Here is a 22406-nt window from a genome sequence, read left to right on the forward strand (position 1 = left end):
TAACAAGGCCAAAATATCAAGCTCTTTTTGTTGTCGTTAGCCGAACGGCGCTACGCGTTTACGGTCGCGCTTAATAGAATAATGGCATCCGGCGAGGACGGGCGTTTGTTTTGCAAGTTTTCTGCACGCCGATGAGTTCAAGGCAGGTGACCCGGCGTCGTGCAGCCACTGTCTCGTGTTTTTCAATGACTAATATGGGTGATGACAGGGTTATGGGAAGTGTAACAGGTACTGACACAATACCTCCATGCTCTGCCTCTCAATACAACTCAAATTAGTCACCCCTCACACGTTAAACCTGTACACCTATGCGTGTGGTGTGTGTGTGTGTACGTGCTCGCTTCCGTGTGTTGTGTGCGCGACAGGCTTCATCCGTCAGTGTTTATTGTTTACTGTACTCCTGGTGGCGCCAGGGCTAGAGAAAACAGAAGCCTTAAAAACACTTTGTTTTGGGGAACGGCGAAATTCTGCGGTTTTCTAATCGCAAAAGGCGATCAGGGCCCCTGATCTGTGTATCGGCTGAGGGAGGGGAGGGGAGCGTTGCTCAACTGAAGTTCCATGTATGGCAGTGAGAACATGTGGGCGCACCAGTCTGTCTGTCTCCAGCGCTCTCCTGAAAGAAAGAACGAAAGAAAGACTTTCAGTGAAAGACAGCGAGTCACAACGACGGACAAAAGACCTTACGCCACAATAAAGCGAGAGGTGGCTGTTGTTTGATTTCCCAGCAGGCCTATATTCCAAAATAGCACTCCAGTGTTGGGGGGGGGGGGGGGGGGGAATGCGCGTTAACTAATATTCATCCTCTGTTAAATGATTTGTTGATTACCGTCATTGGATCCAAACTCAAAATATTTAAAGCAAGAATTAAAATCTGCACTGAATACTTTTTAAATAAGATTCACATTCAGAAATGTCTAGTAAATTGCACTAATAATTCTGAGAAACGGCAAGCAACACTTTGAATTAATCATGAAATTAGAAGTAGAAAAACTGAAATAGTTTTTCTTAAAATGTACTCCAACAATATTTTTTTATTAAATAATCTTTACAGGGTGAGGGTAGTATAAAAATATTCAGGGCATCTTTTCCACTTTGTTTTTCAGTGTTTATTACTCACCCTCTTGTCGTTCAAATCTTAAAAGTCTCCGGTTTGGAACAACATGAGGGTGAATAAATTATGACTGAATTTTCATTTTTGAGTGAACTATACCTTTAGGTAACTTTAAGTGAGCGTTAGATGACGACAATGTAACGACAAATCACTGAATTAGCGTTTTCAAGTATTGATACAATAACGCAGATAGTTTAAAGGAACTAAATTGCATAAATTAAATGAAACATCTAAATGGGTGCAAAACTACCCTAGTGCTGCAGTCTTTAGGAACTTTATTGCCAAATCATGTAGTATTCGATACCCTATTTTTTGTCCATGCAGGCGCAAAATATCATTACTGTGTATTTACCATTGATTGGAAGAGTTATTGTGTCAAATAAGACTTATATCACTACGGTAGAGACGGGTGCAGTCAGAGAAAAGAAATGTACAAATCAACCACTTCACTTTAATCATGCGTTGATGGACTCCTGTCCAAGTGTGTAAATTAATTCCAAATGAACCTTTTTTTTTTTTTCTCCCCAAACTCAAAGCACACAATGTACACTATTGGCATGAAAGCCCAATAAAACATTCTTTTCTTATAGGAAAAGCAATAATTGATTTGACATTTCCTGCCACTTCAAAGGCTCTGAGCCCTGTAGGCATGGTACTAAATTACTGGAGAAAGAAGATTTGCTATTAGCCGAGTGTTAAGTGTTCACCACTGTCTTACTCTTTTCGCTTTACCATTTTACCTCAACACGCTTGTGTGTCCATGAAAAGAAAGAGAATGTGGGTTTCGCATTGAAGATAGTTACATTTTGCTGCCACAAAGAACCTGTGTGTTTATCAGTAAACTTTTGTGTTTCTGTGTTTTTCTGCACACCTGTTTTGCATGTTTTTTTTTTTTTTTCTGGATAGAAAAACTGTTCTTTGTTTTTAGGCAAACCAGCATCAAGGATGAATTTTGATGTGTAAATACATTTTTACTGCCTTTATCATTGTATGTATGTGTGCATTTCCTGTTTTATGACTTTAAAGTTAGTTTTCACTTTGAATTTAAATTTAAATTTCTATTTGTAGTTACAACAGTAGATTATAGATAGACAGAATGACAGTATAACGATAGAAATGTCTTCTTGTAGAAGTTTTGCTATATTATTTATATCATAGCTTATATATTTTGTGGCTACATTTACACAAAAAAGTTTATTTTTAAATAATTTTTGCAGTGGCCAAACAATAACTTCTGATTAAATTAAAATGATGCAAGGTCACGTGTGCGTATATCAGCTATTTTAGAACAGATTCCACTCAATCAGAAATTTGTTCAGAATTATGTCTATTAGTTTTACTTTTTTGAGGCTTTTGTTGGCTCAAGTGTTATATCATAAAGTTGTTTTTTTTGCTAAAGCCTGCCTTAATTCATATATTTATTTATCATGAATAGTCATTATTTAAGTTTACGTATATCAGGTAAAAAAAATCAAATCAAATAAGTACCTCCATTTGTGAAGTTTAAAATTCACAGAATTATACAAAATATATAATATAAATTATACTATAACAATAAATGATAATATAAAATGTGCATATTAAATAATCTTGTTCTTTATAATTCTATGAATGAAAATAAATGTGTATAGCCTACATATACATACATACATGCATACATTTATAAATGTATATATATTCAATTTGATATATAAATGAATATATATATATATATAAAATATATATATAAAATATATATAATATACATTTAAAATAAAATATAATTTGTAGGTGACACAACACACGATTATAAAATTGATCATATTGTGACTGGTTATACTGCCCTCTCCTACAGCAGATTCATGTACACTTTGATACACAGTTCTCTTTATATTTTGCTCAAGTCTATGTTAGACCTACTCTTGCATGTTAACCCAAGCAAAGCTGGATCTCCACACTCACAGATAAACGGTGTGTGTTGTGATTAGGGTACTAGGCAGGGCCCTGCAGTGAGCGCGGCAGCCACAGAACGAGAGAGAAGCTGCTCTTATCTCAGGCAATTAATCAGAGAGACTCATATTGCGGGACAATTATTCAAAGCTTATTCTTGAATAACTTACAGCCGGAAGCGTGCAAGAAGTTTCCCCTGCTGGACGTGAAGGTCGTGAGAGCAAGGAGACGCTGCAGGACAGAAGCCCGGCGGTACATTTGTGTGTGTTTAAGATAGATACTGCAGACAAGGTCAAAGTCATGGCAAACTCTACTTCTGTTTCCATTTATTTCACACCAGGCAGGTTTTCCCTTTATTAAATCGCTCGTCTTACGCACCATGTTTAAGGGTTAATTAGGGATGCATCAATACAGAAAGTTACGCTGATTACAAATATGATGGCTGATATTATAAATCAATACGGTTTTGTCTTTTATTATTTCATTTATTTAAAGAACCTTCACACTATACTCCAAGCTGTTATTTCAACGATACAAATAAAATCAGGCATCAAATCAATATATTGTACAGTAGAAATAATTGATAACTGCCTAATAATGGTTGAAACCTGGCATATAAGAGTATATTGTTTGAAAAGCCCTGATTGTGCTTGATTAGAATTTATTATTTTGTTTATAATATGATAACCTACCAGTACAAAATAAGCTGTTTTAGGAATCTTTGTGGTGTAGATGATTCCTCTATTAAACACTTCTACAGGTTGAATTTTTGTGTTTTTGTATTTATACGCTCTCAGATGTTAGTAATTGTCCCGCACAGAGGCTGTGTGGAATTGGAACATTAAACGCATCTTATCTCGTCTCGTTTAGCCCGCTTCTCGCGCTCTGCATTGATTGGAGCCCCCAATAAATGAGTTGCCTTTAATTGCAGTAGGCCTTAATCCAACTTTTCCTTTTTAAAGTACCACAGAGGGAGGGGTGGGGGAGATTTTAATGAAAGTGATATGAGTCTCCCCCCCCCCACACACACACACACATTACCATACCTAACTATTTGTGTGTATCAGTGTGAGAAAGCTGGTTAGTTGCATCAGGCATTGGACTCAGTAAATTGACAGCTCTCTCTCTCTTCTCATTCACTCTCTTTCTTATCTATCCATTTTAATTACTTCACAATGTGTGTGTAAGCTTGTTTTCATTCCCATGTACCATTTTTGGCGCAGTGGCTTTCTCCCGTTATCACTCCCTGTCTTTAGTCTTATTCGCATTTGTAAGTGACACAATCAATTAAGCGCCGTGTGTTTATGTGTGCAAGTGTACAAATCCGTGCTTTTCTTCGGCAGTGCCAAATGAAATGGGAAGGAGTGGGGGGTTGATTTTTGATATCAGATGAAAGAGAAACCGGTTGCAAGTGAAAATGGAGCCGTTTCTCTGCTGGACGAACGAGTAGAGGCCTGACGTCTGAAAATTATCACACACATTTTCAGATATCTCTCATTTCAATCCCTCCCATGAGCACTGGTTTCAAACACGCTGATTTTCATATGTAATGGTGTAATGATGTAATTTTCTTATTTGAAGCATTACAGGCACAAATGCAGGTGTACTGAGAACTATTAGATATATTAGATAAACTATTATTTAACTTATTATTGGCAAGCAATGAAAAGTAGGTAGTTTTAAACGCATCCAATTATTGTGTTCACCCTACCAAATTTGTCAAATTTGTCTGAGTTTCAAAAAATTGCAATAAATTAAAAAAAAATGTACCTGCCATACCGTTGTGACACCAGGAAATGACAATAGGAACTTTCTACAGAATGGCAAGAAGACACATGTATATAATTGTTTCACTTTCTCAATTTTCACTCAAATTTAATTTTTGCAACATTCGTCAAGCTATACCTTGTTAGTTATTGAAAATGTATTGGAAAAAAAAAGAGGCAAACCACTTTGGTCCTCCTAAGTGAGTGATGAGCTGAAGTCAAACTTAATTTTCAACACTGTCACTGTTTAGTTAATTTTTATTTTTCATTTTTGACCTCATGAGGTGGACAACCAACATTTTCTGAAGGTTAAGCACCTATTTTCACCGGTCAAAGAAAAATGACTTCATTTTTAAGAGTTTCAGACCCTATTTTGTACCTTGTTCGTGGAAACGTCCAATTGTATGAGAGAAAAGAGAGAGTACTTCTATTCCAAGAAGAAAAGAAACGGAGGATAGAGCCATAAAATGCAAATATCACCCATGCTGCTTTTCCTTTTTTTCCATACAAATTAAATGTCAGCGTTGTGAAATACTGTCACTTTACTTCACGCTGAGGAGGTGATGACAAATCCATATTCTTCCTTTAAATAAAAATTCTTATTACGGCGCTGGCGCGGTAATCACGCCGGCACAAAGCCTTCCCGTGATTAACGATAGCAATTTATTGTGCAAAAGGGCCGAGAAGAGGGAGAGCGACCGACGCAGAAGAGACATCATCTTTATCATAATTCGTATCATAAATAACCGGCCACAGCCAATCAGAGAGCAGCCGGCGTGTCATTCCCAAATAACCTTTGATAACTATTACAATTCCACCGGCCGGAAGAAAGCCTAAAGTCACAATGTTATCTTATCCCCATTCTGCGCTTATAGAATACAACAATATTACCATATAGATTACACTATTTATAATAGAGGGTGTCAGAGGGCTCTGCCTGCACTTCCTGTCATCCATTGTGATGCAGAGAGTTGCAGTAGCCAGATTACCACTGGTTAACTGGTATCACACCACCCTTGTGTGTGTGTGTGTGTGTGTGTGTGTGTGTGTGTGTGTGTGTGTGTGTGTGTGTGTGTGTGTGTGTGTGTGTGTGTGTGTGTGTGTGTGTGTGTGTGTGTGTGTGTGTGTGTGTGTGTGTGTGTGTGTGTGTGTGTGTGTGTTTGGAGTGCTTGGAGACATTAAAAAAGTTTGATTTAACCAGAGATTGCTTCCGCACTTGGATGTGGGTCTGATTTTGTGTGTGTGTATCTTGTTCGCTCTGTTGATCTGCTGTGTAATCAGGTGTGGATTATTTTGATCTTTTGCTCTGATATCCGCCCTCTATTCCACCATGAAATGTTCCCTCTCAGTTAATATTGCTCATTTTCACCTTTCTGACTTTGTCTTATTTTTTTCCCTCAATGTTCTTATTGAATAATTAAATAAGGTGTGCAATTTGTGCTGTGTTGATTGTGGTGCATGTGAGCTTTTAGTCTCATCATATCTTGGTCCTGTTTCTCAGCTCTTGATTCGTGCATTTTGGATATACTTGTGCATTTGATTTATTTTAAACCTGTGATATTAATACTTTTTTTATATTTCTCTCTGGCAGATGAGGAAGAGGAGGAACCGGTTCCTGCAGATATGGGCACCTCTGCCGAGGCCATGCAGGTCTCCTTGGGTGAGGAAGAGGATGGTGAGGAAGAGGAGAATGATGAGAACTGGCTTAGTCGACATGGCGGACAGAGTCCCAGACCTGAGGGTTTATTGCCTGCCGCCAAGAGACCCCGCCTAAGCACCAAACCTGGCGTTAGCCCTGAATGGAGTTACGAACCACGGGAACCCCTCAGTTCCCTCAACTCCCAACACATGCCCCATTCTCCCTCCCCTCCCCTCTCCCCCGAATTACCCAGACCTCCCGTGGCACCTCCTACACCTGGACACAAGCCCAAACTGCCCTCGCCCTCTCCTGCACGGCAGAAGAACAAATCACCCAAAAGAGGGGGTTGCTCTGCACCCACTGGTATATTGGGCCGAGCGCTTGCGTTGACCCCACCCAAGACCAATCAGAAGGCTGGAAAGAGATCACCCGGTAGGCCCAAAAGCCCTCGCAGCCCACGGCCAAGTCCTGCCCATGTGGGTGGAGTTGGGCGTGGTTGGCCCGGACCTCTCGGAGATGATAGTTCTCGCGATGGCCAGTTCAGAGGTCTTGATACAGGAGACGAGGATATTGAGAACTCTATTGCTGCTGTGATTGCTCGCGCTTGTGCGGGTGGAGATGGCACATCAGACCCATTTGCTTATGACTCGGACTCAGACAGTGAGGGGACAAATCCTCCAAAACCTGCACCCAAACCTGCACTTACACTTAGCTATGTCAAACCTCCACAAGTTCTCCCCGGAAAACATCCGCTTCCGCCAGTTCCCCTACATCTCAATCCACCCAACCGCTGGACGATGGATGACTCTATAGACGAGGTCATTCGAAAAGCCAATCAGGGTCAAAAGCCAATTCAGGCCCCAAGTCCTTCACCTCCAGAGCCCACTTACCTGTCGTCCCCACCTGATTCGCCTCCTACACCGCCACCACCTCTCAAACCACCCCAGGAACGAAAAGACCCAGTTACCGCTACTCTTCTGAAGAAAAAACTCAAGAAGGACATCAGGGCCAAGTTGAAGAAGAAAGACAAAGAGCGACTCAAGGAGAAGGGCAAGGAGAAAGGAAAGAACAAGGACAAAAATAAGGAGAAGAAGCGGGAAAAGGAGCGAGGGCAGGTGGAGGAGAACAAGATCGCCTGGCCGGAGCTATCGCTCGTAGTTGGAGGTGAAGAGCGGAGAGACGGCCTTGGCGGGAAGAAAGAAAAGGACAAACACAAGGACAAGAAGAAAGATAAAGAGAAAAGTAAGAAAGAGAAAGAGAAACGAGACAAGGGTAAGGAGCGAGGCAAGGAGGAGAAGAGGATATCTCAAGGAACCAAAGACGTCGCCGCTGCCGTTACCGCCACCAGCCCACTGTTCAGCCCCCAGTCCTGCTTACGAATCCCATCAATGTTGCCCCCTTTGCCACCAATACTTCCTGATAAATTGTTCCTGAACACCAAGGATACCAAGAGCAAAGACAAAGACAAGAAGAAGGACAAGAAAGAGAAGAAGAAGAAAAAAGAGAAAGAGAAAGATAGAGAGAAGGAGCGTGAAAAGGAACGGGAGAAGGAACGGGCAAGGGAGAAGGAGCGAGATAAAGAGGAGAAGAAGAAAGACAAAGAGAAGAAAGAAAAGACGAAGGAAAAGGAAAAAGACAAGCCAAAACTTGAGAAACAAAGTTTAATGGTAAGATGGTCTCATACTGTGTTGGGAAAGCTACTTTTGAACAGTCAAGCTGCCCTCTTACAGTTACACTACTTATACTAAAAGCTACACTACAATCTTTTAAAAATAGCTTGCTACATTACAACATTTATTAATTATAAGACTAGAAAACGCCCCAGTTGATATAACGGAAAGTAAAAACCTACCCAAACTAATTGGTTCACTTAAAATGAATCTGACTTTTGTTTTCGATGCTGAATATGACAGAGGGGAAATTTTATGAGAACATGTTTGTTTGTTGCATGAAAAATGTGACACAAAACAGCAAAGTAGCATTTAATACTTTTAAAAAGCATACTATACTTTTTGTTGGTAAAAAAAGCTAATCATTCTACTGAAAACTATAAAGTCAACATGAAGTGATCTTGATGAAAAAAGTGAAAAAAATATTCAACGAGAACAAGAGGTACGTGTACTTTGTGTCATGTTCTCAGTTTTTCATACGCAACTGTGATGTAATTATCATTGAACATCATACACCAACTACATAAGGCCGCATGGACCATTCATAAATTTCCACATGAATTCAATATGACTATCAGGTACAACATCAATAATGCAAGACACATGGGAATCATACAGATAGATTTACTTGCAGGCCTCATTGTGTGTGTGTATCTTTCTGTCTCCTTGTGTGTGGACCTTTGAGATCAGAGGTAGATCGCTGAGCTACATTTACATTTCCGTCTTTTCCGGTCGATTTGTCCCTGGAATCCTGCTCCTTGCATGGAGCCCCTGTGCACACACACACATACACATACACATACACAATAGACTATCAATCTGTGTGCAAATCAAACAAGGGATAAAACACCTCAAAGCCTCTGTTTACCCAATTCATATCCCATTTTAGAGTGTGTATATGTATGTGTGTCTGCAAAAGAGCTTGAACGAAAGAGTGTGTTAGTTCTTCTTTATCAAACTCATCCTCCAATCGCTTTTCACTGTCCAATGACAGTGATAATGTATGTACACCACATCAGAGCAGCTTGAATTGATTTAGACTGCTGCAGAATTCCATTTTTCCTGCTTTCTGTCTCTTTTTCTTGCGTTACCTGAATCCCTGACCCCCGCTCTCTCTTTTTCTCTCCATCTTTTTCTCTGTCTCCTGCTGCCACTGGGAGATGGGATTGAGAAAGTGATTTCTGTCGTTCTCCACCTGCTTAAATCTTTCCATCACTTTAATTTTTTGCAAGGCTGCTTTGCTGCCATCCAGGAGAAAAGAAAAAGAGACAAGAGAGTGAGAGGAAAGAGGAAAAAGAGAGAGGGAGAGAGCTGAGGGGATGGGGGGGGGGGGGGGGGTTATCAGTCGTTGGCCTGAGGTATGTGTGCAAGGGACTTAAATCCGTAGAGATTAGCAGAAAAATGCCGTCGGTAGCAGTAAGGGGCTTTACGCCACTGGTTGTATTAGTTCAGGTGAAAAGAGTATTGCGTTTACATAAAACCGGACAAATCCAGACACAATGCCAATGCTGTGGGACCACAATGCAATCTGCTATCTCTGGACCTTAACCACAACATCCAGCGCTGTTTCCTGAGAACTGCTGCGGAACTACTGCCACCGAACACTGAAATACAGAAATTGAGAGAGAATGATGGTGGAGAGAGAGAAGAGATGGGGGAAAAGAGGAGACAAATGATACAATAGAGAGAGATGGAAAAAAGCAAAAGAGATTATGCCATTTTTTTCTTGCAGTCTTTACTTAGTCCTTAGTTGCTCACTTGAAAACAAGAAGTCAAAATGAAATGGTTTTTGAAGCCTACTTCAGATGCATTTCTGATTGAAACAGCATATTCAGTTGAATGAAAAACACAGTTAAAAAAAAGAAAAGAAAACATAGGGCAGGACTTGATTTTATTTACTGTAAATTATTGGATCATTGAAAATGGTCTCGCCAGCCAAAAAGTAAAGGTGTTTCAGAGGTACAATATGTTATTGTTATATGAACAACCAGTCAGCTGATTTCAGTCTCAAAAGCCTTAGGCCCTGTTTACACCTGTATTAAGATGTGTTTTGGTCGAACGGATCACAAGTGGACAACGTTAAATACAGGTGTAAACGGAGTCTAAAATGTTTTGAGCTTGTCCACTTTCGAGCACTTCCAGAGGTAGTCAAAAGCATTCGACCGGATTGCAAGACGGGATTTAAACTTTTTTGGCTGGAGACCCAAGTTTGATTTTAAGATGAAAATGTATCAAGCGCAATGTTCTCTCACCGTTCCTGATTCCCAACACTCACATCGTTCGGCGTGCTCTTGCTGCTATCAGAGCAGAAACAAAAGCTGCTGCTCACCGTATGTTTATCCGTCGTCGCTGGGCTCGTTCATATGTAAATTGCGCAAGCTTATATTGTCCATTAGATCGAAAGATATGAAAAAAAATCATACATTTAGCCGCCCATTGACCCTTCCCTCGAAGACATCAGAACAGAAGTGGTTGAAAATGGACAAAAGAGACGGGTTAAAATACCAGGTGTAAATGGGAATGTAAACAGGGCCTTAGACTGTGTGTCTACACCACAGAGGTGTAAAGAGTGCTTGAAAACCATACTGAAGTAAAAGTACTGATAACTTACAGCAAAAATGATTACAAGTTAAAAGTCACCAATTTCAATACCTAAAAGTCTTAGATTATCTGATTTTAGCAGTACTTAAGTATTTTAGTCATACTTAATATAGACTCAAAAATGCACTAGTCCTCAACACTCAAGAGACATGACAATGAAAAACTAAAAATGAGGAGAGCAATCACGTTTATTTTCTAAGTCGAAATAAAACTGAACACCTCAATATTGAAATCGACACAACAGCCTCGTCTACAGACACTCAAGTCTCGGTTAATCTCAACTGCCCAAAAAGGGCATGAGTAAACCAATTTCCTTCAAAAAGCTCTCTTCAATATAATGGATAAGTACAATAATGTTAACTATAATTAAAGCCTAAAAAAAGTCAACGCCTACTTCCACTGTACATGCTGGCCTGCTAATGCCATATCCTCATCTCAAATATAAAACACCTGCGATTCAGCAACTACCTGCTAATGATCTCACATTCACTTAAAATAGCCTTGTTGAGAAGTTTGGATGAGTAAGGGTGAAATGCTCAAGACGTAGTACCTTCAATGCCCAATAGATTGTTGTATATTGCTAAAACAGAAATAAACTGCTGCAGAAAAAGTTAAATGGCATGCAAAATGTAATGTGTAATTGGATTCATCACTACAAATATATTGGAGTAAAGAGTACATATGCTTATTCAAAAATGTAGTCAAGTAAAAGTTGCTAATATCTTTCATACTCAAAGTAGCCAAAAAGATGCTAACTAATTACATTTACTTATATACTTTACACCATTGCTACACCGGACGCGATGTTAAACATTAAAATCAAATAGAAAACATAGTTAGTTTATTCTGTCTATACTGGAATCGGCTCGACAATTCACAGACAGTAAACTTATGTCCCGTTTTATTTCTGATCTCTTTTTTGCGCTACTTTTTACAAGAGATTATAAATGGATTTGTACTGTTCAATTTGGCATGTCCAGTGTAGACGGTGTCAAGCTGTGTTGGCATGGCAAAATATTATGCAATAACATTCGCCCCCCAATGTAAACACGGTATTAAGGTACACATTAATAATAAAAAGTTTCGTCGTCTAATTCGAAATGATCCAAGTACCAACAAGTCAAGAACTTCTCCAATCAATTCATTTAAAAAATAGCCTGCTCAACTGTTTAAGGAACCAAATGTTGTAGATAAGAACTAGTTCCCAACCCTATCAGTAAGGAAGGGTATTCCGTGATTGCCAAGATATACTCCGTGCTTCTGCGTTTGCCCTGGACCAGTTGCATAAACGAGGCCATAATGTGTCTAAAGAACTAATATGACCAACTAGCAGTTAGCCAAGGGGAAATCAGTCTTACTTTTTGGTATCAGATTAGACCAATCTATGTTTTTATGTAACTGATTAAAAAACGTTACGAACAGTCTTAAAGAAAAAAGACTAGTTAACTTGCAAGACTAGTTTTAGCAGTTTTTGCAACTGGCCCCTGATCTTGGAAGACATTCCAAGGATAACATGAATGCCATAACTACATAAAATATTTTTGAAATGCAGTGATTGAGGTCATTGGTATGAACAGTAAAGGTAAGTGGTGAACACTGGCCTTACATTTACCTTTTGGTTTAGACAGTTTAGTTTAAATATTGTCAATGAAATCTATGAATTTTGGTTCCTCTCTGTAACCTGAGCAGTATCTCTAAACTCCACCCCTATTGAACACTGACTCTTACTGACTCTTTGCTAAACGACACAAAAAGGACCTTTGTATCCTATAATTGTATTGTGCTTAATAATATTATACTCTTGTAAAATTTCAAGAGTTCCTTTTTCACTTTTTCGTTATCGCTTCCTTAGCTCATAGCGCTTTTTAAAGAGCTACGCTGATCTCCGGGTCACGCTAGCTACAGCACTTTACATCCATTTAGAAGCTGATTAATCAATTTGCGCGATCCCGCAGCCATTTATGTCGGGTGCGCGTGCGGTGCGTGTTTGAATGAGCGGGCCTAATCGTGATAGGAGTAGGTTAAGTAGGACGGGGCACTTTTAGGGAGAAAGACATTGCTGCCACCTCCTCAACCACTTAAAGACTAATTAACATAAGCAGATAGTACTATCTCGTCCTGCTATTGTGGGTCACCCTGAGTGTGCACACACGTTTGCTCTTACAGACGCGCACACACACACACACATACTTGGGCCTTATCGTCAAGACACACGGCCTTGGCTCCTTAGGGAGGTTGAGAGGTCTGTACTTGCTTCTGTTTTGGATGGCGGTTCCCCCTTTGCCCTACTGTGGTTAGAAAACACAGGTACCATTTTTCCAATTGGGAGATATTGTTATCTGAAGTTATTAGCATTTTAAAACTACAACTATAATGACCATTAACAATCTAAAATCATTGTTAATGCTGTAACCTTTCTGACAGATTCAGCAAGCAATTTGTAAGACTCATTTCAACTGTTAACTAAGATTGAAAAATTTTTAACTGATTAATTTTAAGAATTTGTTAACGGTACTGTCAGTGTATTCCATGCGTATTACTAGACAAAATTAAACCATTTGCACTGCCTAAGAAGACTGCCTTTTCGGATAACATCACAAATCCCTTACTTCTCACTGTCCTGTAACCCATCTCATCTCCCTTCATTCTGGCTGAGGTCAGTTCCTAATGGATAAAATCAGTCCTGCCCTTTATTTACTGAATTGGATCACCATTTGATTCTATAGTAAAATCTGGGTCCTGAAGCAAAACCAATTTCTACAAGTCTGTTTATTGTCTTTGTTTTTATTTAGTGCTACCCACTCTTTCTATTTCATCACATTCAATTCAGACTGCAAAGTCTCAACTCGGGTAAAATATAATTTCTTTTGCCGTGGAATTGTAGATTATGCAGCGCCATTGTTGAATAGCAGAGCAGGAAACGCTGGTACAAGGTGAAACAAGTTTGTTTTGCCCGATTCTCTCAGAGGAGTTTTCCATAGATTAACACGGGAGTCTAAAGTTCATTGTGCCAAGTCCAGCGTTAACTCAAGAGCTCCTCTAATCAACTGAAGTACAAACTGCTGATAAATCTTTTATGGCAGTTTAGAGTTGCAGCCCTTGTATATCCCCAGTATAGTGTAACCCGCATATAGGAGCAATCGGGGTTGGCGGTTCTTTCCCAAGCACGTATTGCTAGAAGAGACTTGCGATAGTCATGGTCATAAAGCTTCATAAAAGCCATCCATTTGGGACGATCGGATCTGAAAGCGAATCTGAGAACGAGAATTGCTCGTGCAGGCATACCTCCAGAGCTTTTTTTGTTTTTTTGGCGTCACTCGCCAGGTTTGTTCATGCATATATGCTAATGCAGCGGCTAACACAGCCTCTCACGCTCCTATTCTCTCCAAATGATGCAACCTGCCAGCCATCCTCTCAATTCTGCTGATACTTACGTTCCCCTCTTTCCATAGAAGAAAGGAAGTGAAAAACCGAGAGAAAGAGAGAGGATGGGGTGGTAGACAGACAGAGCGAGCGAGACACAGGGAGGAGTCTCCAAATCCACAAAGGTTTTGTAATGAATGCGCGGAGCAACAATAAAAACAAAAACATTAAAGAGAGAAAAGACGTGTTTCTGTGTTAAACAATTAGTGCAGCGGCATTATGGGGGATCTGGGCAGACAAAAGCGATACAGCGGCAGGGGTTCTCCCCAACACAAACACACAAAGAGCACCTCACTCCCGTTAAGCCTCGGAAAAACCCCCGAGACACACTCTACACCGGTCTCCTCAGCCAACGCCGCGTTATCCGTCCCTATGCTATCATCTCCTCCATCTCTCATGCGCTCTGTTCTGTGCATCATCCCATTCTGCTGTTTTTATCTCTGTACTGGGGTCTGTTTGTACCCCTCTCCAATACCCCTCCATGGCCCCGGACAGGACACACTCCTGCCAGCATCAGAGGTGTGTGTACATAAAGGGCTTTTCAGGAGGACTGACCCTGGTGCTAGCTAAACTGGATTAGCAGGACACTATGTTGTCCATGTTGCCGTGTTAAGTGCGAGCGTCTGAGGTGAGGCCATGTGGTCTTGTCCCTATTAGTAGCTCATTTGTAGTTTAATAGCTGACTTAAAGTTTTCACGATTATGTCAAAACTGTACGTTTTGGAAAGATAACCTCAGTTTTAAGTATTCGTTCCACGTGTATGAGGAATACGGTGTCCATCCCACTACCCCAAACCACTGGTTGATAACCTTAGTACCGTTCTGTCGTCTTGCAGCTGTGAATAAAACATGTATTCCAACAGTTTAACCTGTTTGGTGAGTGTTATTTTAGACAAAAGTGATATTAATATCCAATTTTTGTCTGTCGTAAACTGAGACACCATGTATTGTGCAATTTTTTTGTTCAGTTTTAGAATGCAGTTGCCTATCCTGTAAACGATCCTGTAAGAACGGTTAGAAGGCACTCAAAAGAGGAGTGACAACTACATTTAGCTGCACAATGTACAAAACTGGCTTGAAAACTGACAGTTATAAACCGTTATATATAATCATAAAGGCCCGTTCACACCAAGAACGATAACTACATTAGCATCCACACCAGCGGATGATATCGTTCTGTTTATTCTGTCGCTCGTTACAGCAGGATGGATTCTGATTGGCTGTCAATGTTTTTGTCGTTCATCAGCTGGATAAAATCGTTCTGAAAGTGATTCCAACGATATCGTTTCTTTGTTCCGTTATCGTTATAGCTGTGGTGTGAACTCGGCTATTTTTTAATATTGAGAACTATATCTTTATGGTTATCTTTATAGTTATTGTCCTTGGTGTAAACAGGCCTTAAGGCCATTGTTTTGAATTTTATATTATAAAATATTATTCTTTTAAAACTCAGTATTAAAGAAAAATAGATTATATACATTATAATGTTTTGTCACCTCATTTCACCAAGAAGCATGTCAAATTCTCATTCACAGCTTTAATGCCATTGTTTCGAAATACAGGCAAAGTGGAATAGATTTATTACATTGAATAGCATATCGGTTATCGTGAGATTATCGGTAATTAGTATAACATTAGTGAATTCCTATTGGATAGACAACAGCATTAAAGAAAGCTAAAAGAGGGCAGGGCAATAAATCAGACCATAAATTTGAAAATTTGATCATAAATTTTGATCTCATAAATTTGTATTAAATCATAAAATACAGAGACTTGAAAAACAGAATTTGGGGAAAAAATGAAATGGGAATTGCTATATATTTCAAATGATTTCTTTCTCTGTTCAGGCTGATATTTCTCCCGCTGTCCCACCGTCTCCTGTCATTCCCCGACTGACCCTCAGAGTGGGCGCTGGACAAGACAAGATGTAAGTAACCCACGCACACACACATACACACACACACACATGAAGAGTTGAGACTATCAGGCAGCTCTCTGTGTGGTCAGAGTCTCTGAGTCTGTGTACAGGTGTGAGTTTCAGGCTTTGGGTCTTGTGACCAGTCCCAGACGGCCCATGAGGTCTTTGAGGGGGGCAAACACACACACACACACACCCACATCATGGCCCCCTCCTGCACACTCCTATCAATAGCGCTAGTGTTCACACCACTTAACCCCCTCACACACACACACAGCGCCATACTACAGGTAAGGCGATTACTGATTCCTGAACGTCTACACGTGACTGATGTCGCTTTAACGGCCAGTGTGAGTTCGACTCAGAAAGTATAGTGTCTACACAGTGTTTTGACTGTGCTTTTGAATTTCTTTCTCACTTCTTCAGTTCCACCTGCATGCAGGACAGGAAGCATTAGTGTTTACGTCTGAGCGTGTGTCTGTTTGTACAGCATGGCCTTTATTCTCAGTGCGTCGTGCCTCTGATGTTGCCTGTGTTCGTGCACCTGTAGTCTGCTGTGTGGAAAAACACAATCAGCAGTCCTTTCAAGAGGAAAATGTGTTTTTATGTCTGTCCTTGTGTTTTATTTCATTTACATAAGCACAAAGCTTTTGGTGTTGTTTATGTTTAACTTTTATTTTAGGTTGAAAGACTTGTGGGATGCACTGTATATTAGTGATGAAAGTAAGAGATAAAAGAGTACTGATTTGTATCAGCAATAACAAAAAACGAATGATCGGTAAAGTGTAAATTTTTCCGAGATCTCAACTGAAGCTCCTATGATGCACGTGAAAACATGGACACGGGTCAACTTTGACCTCTGAAAGGTTTTGAGGTCACATCCTGGACAGGGCATACCCCACACCATCTTTGCCCCGAGAGGGAGCTGTGTGCATGGTTGTGGTGTGTGTGTGTGTGTGTGTGTCAGTCAGATGAAGCATAAATAATGAGTGCCTGTGTGTGTAATCGGAGCTGACCGTTTGACACGCCCTTCTCAGGGTCAATACCACAGCAAGCGCCGCTGTCCACTCTCTCCGAGCCTGTCAATCAACCTGTTACTCGGCAACAGCAGGGTTTAATCAGGATGTCTGGTAGCATTTAAAAGATTAACTGCATGTGACACAAACTGCATTAAGTTCTTCTCTATTGCCAGATCATAATTATTAAGGATCTTGGAATATATTGGTGTGTGTGTGTATATGTATATGTATATGTATATGTATATGTATATGTATATGTATATGTATGTATATATATAGTATAGCATCCCAATATAATGGTGGTATGTTGATTACTCCTATTGTTTAGAGCTTTAGTGTGAATTTTTTATTATTATTTTATATATACATACATATTTTAGGTTAGGTTAGGTTTTTCATTCATTCATTTATTTATTTTTACTGTTTTATTTATTTAATTGACTGATTCATTCATAAAAATAAAAAAGCAGATTTATCACATTTATATTGGTTTTTGGCCATCACAGAAGAATGATATATATATATTTAAATTGCGATTAATTACAGAAAAATGTGCGGTTAGTTAGTTATTTGAGCGATTATGTAGATGATATTGAGATGATATGTAACCCTTTCTCTCTCTCTCTTTCTTCTCCAGTGTGATCAGTAAAGTGGTCCCAGAGTCGGAACCCATCCCTCCTCCACCACGGACCCCAGTGGCCAGGCCGGGTCCAGGAGCTCGGATGCGTTCCCCTCCAGCTCCTCCCCCACCTGCCCCGACACCTGTAGCACCTCCACCCCGCCCTCCTCCCGTCCTGCCCCCCGCGCCCCCAGCCGCCCCCATTCAGACGCCACCCAGCCAGGCCAAGGCACGGGGGTGCAGCGTCGTCACAGAGACCGTCAGTGCATACGTGGTAAGTCTCAAATATACACACGAGAATGAAAGACTATATTGTATTCATTTTAATAATTATGAATATTTATATAATTTTTATTCATAAAAAATTATATTTATATTTGTTTATATCTTAATAAATAATAACACAATAAATAATTCTACTTTTATGTTTTTTACAGTTGTCATGCAATTATACAATACGGCAATACGGTTCTAAAGATGTGTATCAGGTTTTGTGTGGCTCTTCCAATCAGAATTTAAAGATGAAACTTTCCATTTTATAACTAGGCTAAAGGTTAACTTCTAATAAGAAGTTATTCGTTTTATATAAATATCATGTGTGACTTCCTTCATCAGTTTGACCTTTGCTTTGACCAAGAAACACATTTTGAATTTTATGCACAGAATTACAAATTGTTGTCGTTAATTATTTTTAGGCATTATTTGATTTAAGTAGATTTATTCAAACATAATGCATATCTAACACATATTACTTACATTTAATTATATATTTAATTTAAAAGAACGGTTTATTCTGACCTTAAACTCCAAATGATAGAGGATTTGACATACATATAATAACACTTGTTTTTACTTTCTTTTTTGACCATTTGCCAGATGTAACACTTCCAAATTCGTTTGATTTAATATATTGATTCTTATGTTTGTTCATCACAGATTCGAGATGAATGGGGTAATCAGATCTGGATTTGTCCAGGATGTAATAAACCTGATGACGGCAGTCCCATGATCGGATGTGACGAGTGTGACGACTGGTATCACTGGTAAAAGCTCTTTCCAGCTACTCTTACATTACACACTCACCAAACAATGATTTTATTTTATTTTTTCTGGAATGTGACATAAATTCCAAAGAAAACAGATTGTGTTCTACAGAAAGAAATGTAGATGGGACGTTTTATCTATAAGGAAGTTGTCAGTTATGATTTCATCTTGATTTCAGGAGAAGTCATACAATTGTCTTTTCATCTTATTCATCTTGTGTTTTGCAGAAGACACTTCCTTTTTTTTTTTTGATATACAAGCTCAAAATGCAGTATGTTTTGATTAAATAAAGTTACAGAGTTGTTTTATTTTACACTAATTCTCTTTCATGCCATTTCAAGAGCCGCATACACTTCAACACAAAGTAAATCAGAGGAAGTGCCAATCAAACAAAAAAAGAGCCTAGATTGCCTGGCATTACTGTAAAGCTTTTTTGGGAATCATCTTTTTGATGCGTTTCGCTTACAGATCAAAAATACACACACATAGAGAGAACAAATTGTGTCTCTTTCATGATGAAAGCAGATATTTTGATGCCGAGAATGATCAAGTAGTTTTATATGTAAAAGACATGCTTTTTTGAATCTCCATTTTTAATTTATGTACCAATATATGAAAAGTGTAAACTTGAATGATATAGATCGGTATCATGACAAACAACTTGTAAGTGAGACTCATCGATCTCTTTCTCTCTCCTTCAGGCCATGTGTGGGTATTTTAGCCGCCCCTCCGGAGGACCAGTCGTGGTTCTGTGTGAAATGCGCTGGCAAGAAGAAAGACAAGAAGACAAAAAAAAGGAAACGCAAAGCGCACTGACCCACATTTCTTTTTTCTTTTTTTTCTCCCGTCTCCGTGCTCATCTGTTTTCGCCTTAACTCTATTTTGCTGCATTTGTTTGTTTGTTTTTTTTGTGTTTTTTTTGTTTTCACCCAGCCCTTCTTTTAACTTGGTTAACTTAACTCAGTGTCCGGTATCATAATGTATTTTTTAAAAATGAAAATTTCAAATGTTGTATATGTTACTTTTTTATGTGGAGGATCGTACAGTATGTCTATATGATCTTTGTACCGAGCTCATGATTGTTCAGTAGATGTGTGTTGAAATGAACCTCTCAGTTCGCCCTCATTTAAAGGTTGTTCCATGTTATGTGCTCATTCATCAAATCACCCAGGAGAAGAAAAAAAAACATTCTGTACTATAATCTGCCTTTTAATATCGTTCTTCTGATTGATTTTGACTGGAGGTGCAGTTTCATTTTACTATGGATTTAATTAAAAGTTGCTTTTTCACATCTTATTGTTTGGTTGTCTTGTCGTTCGTTTGGGTGGGAGTGTACAGATAGGTAGTCCACTCATTCAGAAAAAAAAAAACAAATGCTAAATCAGTGACTGTAATCTTAACATAAGATTTTCATAAGCACTGTCAAAATAATAAATAAAAGGTTAAATGTATTTTATTATTTGACCTAATTTATATTTCTGTATATTCTGCTTTTTGTCATTTCTCTCAAATGATCTTTGGGAACCGTAGTGAAAATGTTTTTATATTGCCATAAAAGGTTGCAATGAGTTAAATATGATAAATGAAGTGTCAGTTATGCAATGAAATGTTTTTTCAAGAACACATTGAATAAATAAAAAAAACATAACCAGAGAGATGGGCATTGTTTATTGAAAAATGATATGCTGCGTGTACAACATCCTCAATCCTTGCACGGTAAGTGCCATGTCATTCTTCTCCTAGCAAAAAATGTAATGGTTTCAGCTTACAGTGGCCCCAAAAATTATTTTGACACTTTAAAAAGTGTATGGTGTTGCATAAAGTGTCAAAGCAATGCCATTTATTTCAAAGAAAAATGAACAAGTTAACTTTTCACATGTAAACACTAAAATGATAAAAAAAAAATAAAAAAAAAATATATATATATATATATATATAATTTGAAGCATTTGATTATAGAAACCATGGGCTTTATGTCGAACGTCACATGAACAAACAGGAAAGGTCTCATTCAGATTCGCTTGTTGAAGCAGTGAACTGACGGCGATATCTACGAACTTTTATGGTAAGCTAACGTAGCCTATCTAGTTATTTATTTTTGTTTGCGTTTTTACAAATGTTAGAAGTTTTTTGTTTGTTTGTTTTTTAGATTAATCTGCATATGCGATGGACATCGGTTATGCATTGGTAGCTCCTTTGAAATCATCTTAAAATAGCGGGCTGCCAACTCTAACGAATTCAGCGACAGGCATTTGACATTGTTCTCACGCCATACAAACATCGCGGTTCGCGGAGCAAAGAGGACACGGACAACGAGCGAACAGACAAGACAGGGCAGGTTACTTTTTATATGAAACAAAGACTCAGCTTTCAAATTTTTAATACAAAAAAGTTTTATTACGAAATTCAAACAATAAATACCGTTTTGGCGCACTAATGTGGCTTGACCGGGCGTGACGCATCGTATTGTCAAGCGAAGTTGTTGTGCACATGAATGATCATCTCTTTTATTACTACTAGTTACAGTACAAAATAAATATGATTTAACATCATTGGGGATGTTAAAAGAACCATTTAATGTATCATGTCTCTTGTAATCCCTCAATCAGTTTTTCCAACTAGGCCTAGGCCTACTGATAAAACAGATTAACAATATGCCACGTTACATTTACCTCAGAAAAGCCATTCAATGTCCATTAACTATAGCGAGAAAAATGTAGGCCTATTCCAGAGAGGAGTAAAAAAAGCACTATATTACATATTATAATTTTACTCTTATACAATTAACAGTTGTTATTATTATAACTTTATATGCTCATAAAAACTTCCTTATATGCAATTGTATTCAAATTTGTTGCTTGTTACCTTTAATAGTGTAGCCTACCAGCTGACAGGGTTCCCTGTATAATTATATTAGTTGAGAGAGATTTTTTTCCTTGAGAAAAATGAACACATACTAGGCCTATATCCATAAATTATTCAATATTGAATCAAGATCAAAATCGAATCCCAAGTTCATGAATCAACTTGAAATCGATCATGAAATTTGTGTCAATACCTCTCACTCCTTTATATTTAACGAAGCATGTACAAAAAAAACCTGAACCGGAAACGCTGCAACCTGTTTTACAGAATGCGGAAGTTTGTTTCGCATAACTGGGTTAATATTTTTCTGCCTGGTACCATTGATATTTTAAAGTATAGCCTACAACATTTACAGTAGTTTCGGGGCCTATACCATGAAATAGTTTTAGGTAGACAGCCAGGTATGTTTCAGGTTAGTTTGACTTTGAGCCAACCCTGGGTTTTTGCTCAGCTTTTAGCTGTGTTCATCGCCATAGTATATAGGCTAACTTGCACCCTAACCTGCTCCATATTAAAAGTCACTAAAAGATTTTTAAATACAAAATCGTCTGGCTTTTAGCGATAATTATTTACTATAATTATTTTATATGATTTATATATTGTTTGTAATTATTATACCCCTAATCCATTACACGTGAGCGATTTTAGTGTAACAATTAAACATTTAGTAAATGAACATAAATATGTAGGCTATAGATAATATGTAATATAAATATGATTAGAAATCAGTAGATAGGCTAAGGTTTTAAAAATGACTACATGTGAGTTTACATGTCCGAGTCTCTGTATATCTATATTATCAA

The 22406-nt window shown here is 38.6% G+C and overlaps 1 protein-coding gene across 1 annotated transcript in view; it reads left to right on the top strand.

The window, feature by feature from the left end:
- Nucleotides 1-20366, top strand: part of taf3 (TAF3 RNA polymerase II, TATA box binding protein (TBP)-associated facto) — a 55376-nt gene extending 35010 nt beyond the window's left edge. Inside the window, exons 3-7 of the mRNA XM_079868310.1 lie at nt 6398-8112; nt 15986-16065; nt 17713-17968; nt 18631-18737; nt 19440-20366. Of these exons, the coding sequence (XP_079724436.1) occupies nt 6398-8112; nt 15986-16065; nt 17713-17968; nt 18631-18737; nt 19440-19554 (2273 nt within the window). The 3' untranslated portion in view covers nt 19555-20366. The remainder of the gene's footprint in view (nt 1-6397; nt 8113-15985; nt 16066-17712; nt 17969-18630; nt 18738-19439) is intronic.
- Nucleotides 20367-22406: the final 2040 nt, after the last annotated feature.

This window comes from Squalius cephalus (genome assembly GCF_949319135.1).
Source record: "Squalius cephalus genome assembly, chromosome: 4".
Lineage (NCBI taxonomy): Eukaryota > Metazoa > Chordata > Actinopteri > Cypriniformes > Leuciscidae > Squalius > Squalius cephalus.